We start from the raw sequence: 9,707 nt of genomic DNA, 5'->3' as shown, positions 1-9,707 counted from the left end.
CAATCAACTATAAAACATTTATAATATCTCAATCATAATCTAAAATGATAATTAATTTCTAAAACTGAAACATATATCTAAACTTGAAATATTTCCTAAAAACTAATTTAAATAAAAAAGATATTAAGTAAATATTCTCAACATTCCTCTTTGCTTAATATATGTTTATTTAAATTTTATATCTTCAAATTTGATTTTCCATATTTTGGTGCCTGATTTTCTCCTCTTTTTGTGCTTGTAATTTTTTCTCTTCTCTTTCTTCCATGAAATCACATCTTTATTCAATTTGGAATTAGTTTTTTTTTTCTTCTTCTATCACCATCATCTTCTTTGTTAATTGTGGATTTCGTGGTAGTTGCATTGGACCTTTGACTAATGTTAGAATGTGGATCTTCATATACTTTCTTCACCATAGTGGGATTTTCAGGCAAGGGAACATCATCTCCCTCCACGACTTTCCATAGATCTTGCCCTTCTAGATATGTTTGCATTCTTATCGCCCATAGATCATAACTTTCTCCATCAAAGAGTGGAATAACGACTTGTGACATATTTCCTTCCATTCTACAGCCGTAAGAATAATGACTCTAATACCACTGTTGGAATTTTTAGGGCTTTTGGAAATATGAGAAATATGAAATATATGACAAATATATGTTTTTATATTTTATTGATATATCCCATATATAAAGCAAAATGTAACAAAATATCAATTATAAAATACTTATAAAATTTCAATCTTAATCGAAAATAATAACTAATTTCTAAAACTAAAACATATATCTAAACTTGAAATATTTCCTAAAAAGTAATTTAGATAAAAAAGATATTAAGTAAATATTCTCAACATTCCTCCTTGCTTAATATCTGTTTATTTAAATTTATATCTTCAAATTTGATTTTCCATATTTTGGTGCCTGATTTTCTCCTCTTTGTGTGCTTGTAATTTTTTTATCTTCTCTTTCTTACATGAAATCACATCTTTATTCAATTTGGCATTATTTTTTGTTTTTCTTTTTCTATCACCATCATCTTCTTTGTTAATTGTGGATTTCGTGGTAGTTGCATTAGACCTTTGACCAATGTTACAATGTGGACCTTCATATACTTTCTTCACCATAGTGGGATTTTCAGGTAAGGGAACATCATGTCCCTCCACGACTTTCCATAGATCTATCCCTTGTAGATATGTTTGTATTCTTATCGCCCATAGATCATAACTTTCTCCATCAAAGAGTGGAATAACGACTTGTGACATATTTCCTTCCATTCTACAGGCCGTAAGAATAATGACTCGAATACCACTGTTGGAATTTTTAGGGCTTTTGGAAATATGAGAAATATGAAATATATGACAAATATATGTTTTTATATTTTATTGATATATCACATATATAAAGCAAAATGTAACAAAATATCAATTATAAAATACTTATAAAATTTCAATCTTAATCGAAAATAATAACTAATTTCTAAAACTAAAACATATGTCTAAACTTGAAATATTTCCTAAAAAGTAATTTAGATAAAAAAGATATTAAGTAAATATTCTCAACATTCCTCCTTGTTTAATTTCTGTTTATTTAAATTTTACATGACATATATATATATATATATATATATATATGTATATATGTATATATATATATATATATATATGCATTTGACATTAGTCTCATACATATAAGTTATTTAACATCACTTTTAACCCAAAATCTTAAGTCAATAAGGTCTTGGGTCTTTACTCTTATATAATGTTTAACTTTCTTTTCTCTCTAATGTGGGACTTTGACTCATTCTTGAATTATTTCCAGAATTAATGTGCACAACTACATTGCAAATGCAAACGGTAGAATATTAATGTTCTTTTCTTTTTTGTTAAGCTTGTCCCGCTTTAGAGTATGAAAAGTGTATGATTTCAAAAGGATATTTTTTTTAATTAATCATTAAGTTAAAAAAGTTATATAATGAATCAGAAAATAACCACGTTGTTCCTGTGAAAAAGAACAAAATGACATGTAGTTTTGGCCAACAATGTTGTGCAATCTAGCAATAGTGATATTTGACAGTATAATTAGACATTTACATGCAATATATTGTGTAGACAATATCCTCCCGTATGTAATGTAGACAGGTAGACAGCTAGCTTCTTAGGTAACCATAGAAGCTAACTAGACCCTAATTCTGCTGTGAAAAATTAAATCGGAATGAAGTGCCTTCTCATGCCTGTAGTTTAGGACACACACTTGAGCTTGATTTTGCCATAGAACCTGTCAGTGCTATTACCTTGTTAGAATACAGAAGGCATATTTGATTCATTGGACACCTGGAAATCATACTTACATATATCCTGATAGCATGGTTGTTTTGAAACAGGGTCCTCTTCAAATGTAGGTGGAGCTTGGCCATATACCATATCACAACTCATGTCTTCAAAATCTGAGATTAATTTCAATTACGCGTGGTTACAACAATCTCGCTTAATTTTTAAATAAAAAAAGAATGATCCAATAATTTATTTGGGTAAGTCATATATAAATGTAATCAAGGTGGACTTTAATATTTGGCCAGTAATGAAGGCGAGAACATACTAGGAGTCATCGTTAACGGAAGTCCAAATTCATTAGTGAAGAAATCTTGTGTAGGAATCTTGCACATATTGACACACATTCCAACGCAGCCGCTATTCTCCAGGTACCTTCACATGCAAGAATAAAGAAACAATGGAAAGATAATGAAATTGTTTCAACGGACTTGACTATTGCAAGTTTTAGTCATTTTGAATAATTTCTATTTTCACTTTTCGAAGATACACAGTATAAACATGATCGAATTGAAAAAGAGATGACTTTTACGCATATGTTGAATCACCAATCTAAGAGACATGAAATCTACCTGCACTTCCTTATATGTACTCCACTCTTTTGCTTCACTCCATTTACCTCTACTTCCACAACCTAATACATCTCAACAATCTAAAATATCAACAACAATATTATGTAATATAGCAGAAAATACATTACAACAACAGAAAGGGTAAACAATATGATTTATAAGGCGATAAGGCCCGACACAAACTTAGTACCCGGCCTTAACCGTTAAGGCAAAACATTTAAACCTGACCGCTAACTTATATTGCTAATATGAACGAGCTTAGACAAATGACTATACAAAAAACCAATGCGAACACAGCGGATAAAGACATATCGGTAAAAGTCGTCTCTTCCAAACTTAGGATATAACAAGTTGAAACTTTGAGTCAAATAACAAACATGAAGCCTCGGCTTGGGCTAGGTCCATATGATAAGCACAACAAAACATAATTAATGTTCTATAAATACAGGTGGATCACAATAATTAAAGGTACACAATTCATTAATACTGAAAACATGAGATTTAACTTTGAGAACTTTTGCTGACTTGATCATTGAGTCCTTTTTGCAGATAACCTCCAAAATATTCTACCCGAGGGGATATAAAGACAAATCGAATAAAGCTTGAAAAGTAGCCATCCAAAAAATTTCAAAATTGTAATAAAATAAGATTTAATTCTCATAATATTCTATTATTATTTGTGGAGAAACACAATATATAATCCCATCTATAATTATTAGACAATTTATTTAATTTTACCTCGGATGGGCCAACCAACCAGTCGAAGAAAGGAACGGTCAATGCAGCATTAAACTCGGCAGCCCATTTTGTTGGCGGAAACAGTTTCCTGAACTGCAAGAGCAAAGGCAGTTTTTTGTGGTAGAATGATGTGTATTTTCTTTTTATATGATATTTAATTTAATCATTTTTAACTAAAGTGAAACTTTCACTCGCACTTTAGATTTTCCAATCATAAAAAAGAAAAAGCAAATTGGGTTTAAAAATGAAAAATGGGATGAACCTGAGCAGGCGCACCCGGAGGAAGCATAGAGAGGAGAACTTCTCGAACGACTTGCTGCTGCTGGATACGAGACCTGCGCTGCATTACCCTTCTTGATACATCAACGAAACTCTCATAGTCATATCCCCAATCCCACCAACTCTTCTTCGCTGTGCCTTTTACTCCGCCTGCTGGATCAGCATATTTCTCCATCTTACGCGCGAACAGAGTCATGAAGGCCTTCTCGAAGATGCCATCATTGTAGCGAGTCTTTTGTCCTAGAGGAGCTGGTTCACCAGATGGCTCTGCTATCCCACACCGAATCCGCCGGATGACTCCACCACGCAATGATGGGAGTTGGGGTTGGAGAGGACTTGGCTTCACACTCACCAACCTCATACCCACAACCTTTTACCACTTTCTCAATCCGGATGGGAATCTCAAAATATTTAAGCCGTCCTAACAAACATATTGTGTTGGAGTTGTTTCTTCACCACCACACGTTCCTTTTCATTATCCTTTAATTTCTGCTTAGATGAATATCGAATGCAATTTTTTTTCTCCCTATCTGCCTTCGGTCAATACAAGTTAAATATTTTAAAAAACACAAATTCCCAAAATGGTGATAGGAAAAAAAATACTTTGACGAAGAATACTTTCACACTCGTGTAAAATGTTAGTCCATTTTTACCATCAACTTTACTTATATCCAAAACGATATTTTAAAAAACCTCCACATATACGATATTATGTTTATGTTCAAAATAATAAGATACGATACGTGATAGATACGTTATATATAAATATTGAAAAATATATAATAATTTTAAAACCATAATAAATATATGATTGTTTTTGTGTGAATCAAAATTAAAACTATATGTACTAAAATTGTCAATATAAAAGTATAAATTATTGACATCATAAAAGTACTATTTAAAGAAAACTTTTAAATAATGACCAATTTTAGTAACCAAAAATATGTTAGAGACTAATTATCTTGGTAGTCAATCACAGCTAATTTTAATGACCAATTTAGAAACCAATTCATAATTTAAACTATTTTAATTATCAATTTAGAGACCAATTATAATTTTTTGGAACTATTTAGTTGTCAATTTGATCACTATATAGTGACTAATTATTTTTTATCACTAAAATTGATCACTATTCAAAGATTTACTTGTAGTGTACTACGACTTTATAAATTAGATACTTTGTCGATAAAGTATCTTAAAGTATCGGACACGATACGTGTCGAATACGGACACGTGACCTAAGTTGAAGTATTGGTACATCATAGCCTCTGCCTAACCCACCTTTGATAAACCTACATTCAAAAACAGTTTTCATGTATTTTTGTAAGATTTAATCGGTGATTTAGTTTTTTTTAATTTGTTGGTTGATTTATTTTTATTTTTTTATTTATTTTTAGATTCAATTTAGTTCTCTAAATTATTAAAAAAAAGTTTAATTTGATCATTCAATTGTTTAAGAAAGGTTTAATTTTAAAAAAAATTCAATTTAATTTCTCTATTTAAAATTTTAATTTAATTTAGTCTTTCATTCTTTTAAAATAATATAATTTTGTTCTTTATAATCTAAGACTAAATTAGTAATTAAGCTTACAATATATATATATATATATATATATATATATAATTTGTTGTCATTAAGTTTAACTAGTAATTTAGTCTTAGATTGAAGACGATAAATTGGATCATTTTAAAGAATGGGAGAACTAAATTCAATCAAAATTTTAAAGAGATAGACTAAATTAAAAAAAATTAAAAATGAACATCTTTAAATAATTCGAAGACCAAATTGAATCTTTTTAAAAAGTTGAAGGACTAAATTGAATGAAAAAATAATAAAGAGACCAAAATGAACAAAACCAACAAATTAGAAGACTGAATCACCAATTAAGCCTTTTGTTTAGATGTTGAAGATCAGTTTCTCCCATCCCTCACGAAACTCCATACTAATGGAGGAACTCCTTTCAAGTTATATGACTCAAGCCAAGATGGTGGTGCGTGTCAACTCTCAATTTTGTCCAAGTGAATAAATTTATTTTTGAAAAAAAAATAAAAGTTTTTAGTTAATGGTAAATAAAAAAAGGTGAAATAAAATTTTCTTCAAAGATTTTTAAACTTTAATTTTAGCATAAAAAGAAAAAAAAAGAAGAAAAAATAGATAAAAAAAAGGGAAAAAAGAAGAAGAAAGAGTCCAATTTATTTTGAATTATGACACCCTTTTTTTATGATTCTAGTAATTAGAAGTTGTACCACACCTAGCCGATGCACCCAAATAATAATAATAAAGATCACCACATCTATACGAAAGATAATTTAGGTAGCCAGCCCAGCCTGACCTAAGCCTAACCGGCCTAAACCGATAACCTAAGCCACTAAAGGAATAGCCAGCCTAAGATGACATACGAACAATGGCGGCATAAACCACTAAAGGGGTAATCGGTCTACATTGACCACTCTAAGAAACTTGACGAAATCAAAACACTCCTAAATCAGTAAGCCCACAATAATCAGGACTAAGGGCCCAGGCCCACCTATGGCCCAAACCAGGGCCCAACCCATGGAATGGTCAAACATAATTAATAAGCTATAAATATACATGAACCCCACGAATTAAAGGTACGCATTCATTACTTCCCTAATCATCTGATTTGACTTTCTGAAAGATTTTGTTGACTTGAGCTTCGGAGTCCCTTCTGTAGGTAACTCCTCCCGGGTCCAAGCAGACATATGCCAACCGGGAAGAGGCCTACTGAGGAGATGGCGGACTATGGGTAAGGTGTTACTTGTGCCTGACTTATCTTATTTGTTCTCTGCAGGAACAATTGGCACCCACCGTGGGGCACGAGATAGTACTTTACTACCCGCTTTCTCCGAAGATGGTTTCTACCCGCAACAGAGCAAGAATTAACAAGCAAGTTGAAGCTGGCCCCTCAAGACCTACTAACATCACCCCAGATCTGGCCGCCATCCTAGACGGTCAAGCCAAGATGCAACAGGAGCTGGCTGACTTGAAGAAGCGCAACGCTGATGAGATGGAAGCATTGTGACAGGAAAACTATCGCCTAAGGCGAAAGATCGAAGCCGATCCCACTTAAAAGGGAAAGGCCAAGGAAGCATCTGAAGCTGCAGGGTCGCCGGCTTTCCAGCCTAGTGAAGAGGAAAGCGAGTACAATCCTACCCCGCACACCTTTACCACCACCCAACAAACTTCTATCCTCTCAGCCCATCCCACTCACTTCCACTCCACCCTCCCAGGGCATACCGCGGCTCCCACTCTCGCCGCCACCCTCCCCACCACTCATGTCCCCTACAACATGCCCACCACCCTACATACTACTCATATCCCACCCTACAACCCTCACCACCTCCCTACTACCCACATCCCTCCTCACAACTTCACCTCCATTTTTCCCACCCTTGTCCACCATCCCATATCTCCTCACTCGCTTTCATCCCACCAGTCTAGACGTCGTCACCCTTTCACCGACTTCATCGCCAACACCCCCCTCCCCACTCAGTGGGAACCCTTCACACTAGAGCGTTACACCGGTGAAACCGACCCCGACGAACACCTCAAAGTCTACATCACCCATGTCGCCCTTTACACCTCCCATGACGCAGTCTTTTGCAAAGCCTTTCCTACCACCCTCAAAGGCCCTGCCCTCGAATGGTTCACCACCCTTCCACCATACTCTATCGACAACTTCGACACCCTCTCACACATGTTTACCACTCACTTCGCTGGTAGTCGCCCGCACCAAACCACTACAATATCACTCCTCAGCGTCAGGCAAGAACAAGGCGAGACGCTCCGAGCATTTATCGATCGCTTCAGCAAGGCTGCCCTTCGCACCCCACACTTGAATCAAGAGATGATACTCCAGTGCATGGCCCTCACCCTTCAACCCGGCCCCTTCGCCAACAACGTCTAGCTCGACCCACCTGCCTCTATGCACGAGTTGAAGTTGCGTGCCTCCGATTACGTCCGTATGGAGGAAATGCAAACCTTCTATACAAAATTTTGCAATGACTACGCACCCTCTATCGCCAACCCCACCCCACAACCCCCCCGTCCTGATCTGAGACTACGAGAACCCTGACAACCCCGCTTCACCAGATACGCTCCCCTAAATGTCCCTAGATCTCGCCTCCTTGATGAGGCTTTACAGGCCGACCTCATCCCATCGCCACGCAAGACGACCACTACCCTCAACGCAGACATGACCAAATATTACTGCTATCACCGCAACCATGGCCATACTACAAAGGACTGTAAAGCACTCCATGATAAAATCGAAGAACTGGTGTGTGTTGGCCACTTTTGCCGCTTTGTCCACAGAGAAGACCACTCCTCTCGATCCCATCATCCTCCTCGTCCCGATCATTGACGCTCTCCCTGTGATTCTCACCATGATAAATGCCCAAACCAACCCACGAACCATGACTCCCAACCGGCTCGCACCGACGTCACCCCCACCGATCCTCCCCTACGTGGCACAATCAACACCATCTCCGGTGGTTTCACTAGTGGAGGCTCTACCTCTTCTGCTAGAAAGAGGCACCTTTGCCATATCCAATCAATCAACCACATCACCCTTTCCCATCACAGACGCCACAAGCCTCCCATAACCTTCACGGACGACGACTTCCACGACCTCGATCACCAGCAAGACGACCCTATGGTCATCACCGTTGAAATTGAAAATTATGCAGTCAAGAAAGTCCTCGTCGACCTAGGCAGCTCCGTTGACATCCTTTATTGGGTAACATACCAGAAACTTCAACTCCCAGACACCACTATCGATGAACCAATTTATGGCTTTTATGGGGAAAAATTTTCCACTCGCGACTACATTAACCTCCATACCGTCTTCCGCGACGGCGCCCAAACCAAGACCGTTCCCATCCGCTTCCTCATCGTTGATGCGCCTACATCCTATAATGTCCTCCTAGGTCACCCTTCACTCAACACCCTTGGCGCTGTTGTCTCCACACCTCACCTCGCCATGAAGTTTCCCTCCCTATCAGGCGACATCCTCACCATCCATGGCGATCAACGTCTTACACGCGAATGCTACATGGCCAGCCTACGCCCACAACTCCCCATCTTGCAAACTAATCACATAGAGCGACCATCCGGCTCTGGGATCATTTTGTCTGGCGATGATCTAGACACCAGAGTGGGCCGAGATGTCCGCCTTGAACCTGTTGAAGAGACCACCCCCTGGAGCTCCCTAATGGTCGCACCATCAAGCTCGGTACCGGGCTCGAATCCGAACAACGTGAAATCATAACACCCACCATTGTCGACAACTCGGACCTCTTTGCTTGGTCAGCCGCTGACTTACCTGGAGTTGACCCTCATGTGGCATCCCATAATTTATCTATTTACAAGGAGGCCAGTATGTCTCCCAGAAAAAACGCAAACTTGGCGAGGAACGACGCCTAGCAGCCAAAGCCAAGGCCAATAAATTACTAAGCGCGGGATTTATTGAAGAAGCCCACTATACCACTTGGCTTTCTAACGTAGTCGTGGTCAAGAAAGCCAATAGCAAGTGGCGAATGTGTGTTGATTACACCAACCTCAACAAAGCCTGTCCGAGAGATGCCTACCCATTACCCAATATTGACCGACTTGTCGACGGTGCCGTCGGTAACAAGGTCCTTAGTTTTCTTGACGCCTACTCCGGTTACAGCCAAATTCTTAGGGTCGCATCCGATATGAACAAAACCACTTTCATCACGGATGACGCCAATTATTTCTACAAGTTCATGCCGTTGGTCTTAAAAACGCAGGA

The 9,707-nt window shown here is 37.5% G+C and overlaps 1 protein-coding gene across 1 annotated transcript; it reads right to left on the bottom strand.

The window, feature by feature from the left end:
- Window positions 1–1,968: 1,968 nt before the first annotated feature.
- Window positions 1,969–4,326, bottom strand: LOC114187256 (beta-carotene isomerase D27). Its single transcript, XM_028075451.2, has 6 exons — window positions 3,896–4,326; window positions 3,634–3,726; window positions 2,896–2,957; window positions 2,592–2,698; window positions 2,344–2,439; window positions 1,969–2,270 (listed from the first exon to the last, which is right to left on the bottom strand). The coding sequence occupies exons 1-6, from the start codon at window positions 4,271–4,273 to the stop codon at window positions 2,221–2,223; spliced, it is 786 nt and encodes a 261-aa protein (XP_027931252.1). The 5' UTR covers window positions 4,274–4,326; the 3' UTR covers window positions 1,969–2,220.
- Between the last annotated feature and the right edge of the window lie 5,381 nt (window positions 4,327–9,707).

Source organism: Vigna unguiculata, chromosome 6 (genome assembly GCF_037176805.1).
Source record: "Vigna unguiculata cultivar grain cowpea cultivar isolate G323 ecotype 2 chromosome 6, ASM3717680v1, whole genome shotgun sequence".
In the NCBI taxonomy this organism is placed as follows: Eukaryota; Viridiplantae; Streptophyta; class Magnoliopsida; order Fabales; family Fabaceae; genus Vigna; species Vigna unguiculata.
The sequence above is the reverse complement of the archived record's forward strand: the minus strand, read 5'-3'. Positions and strand labels throughout refer to the sequence as shown.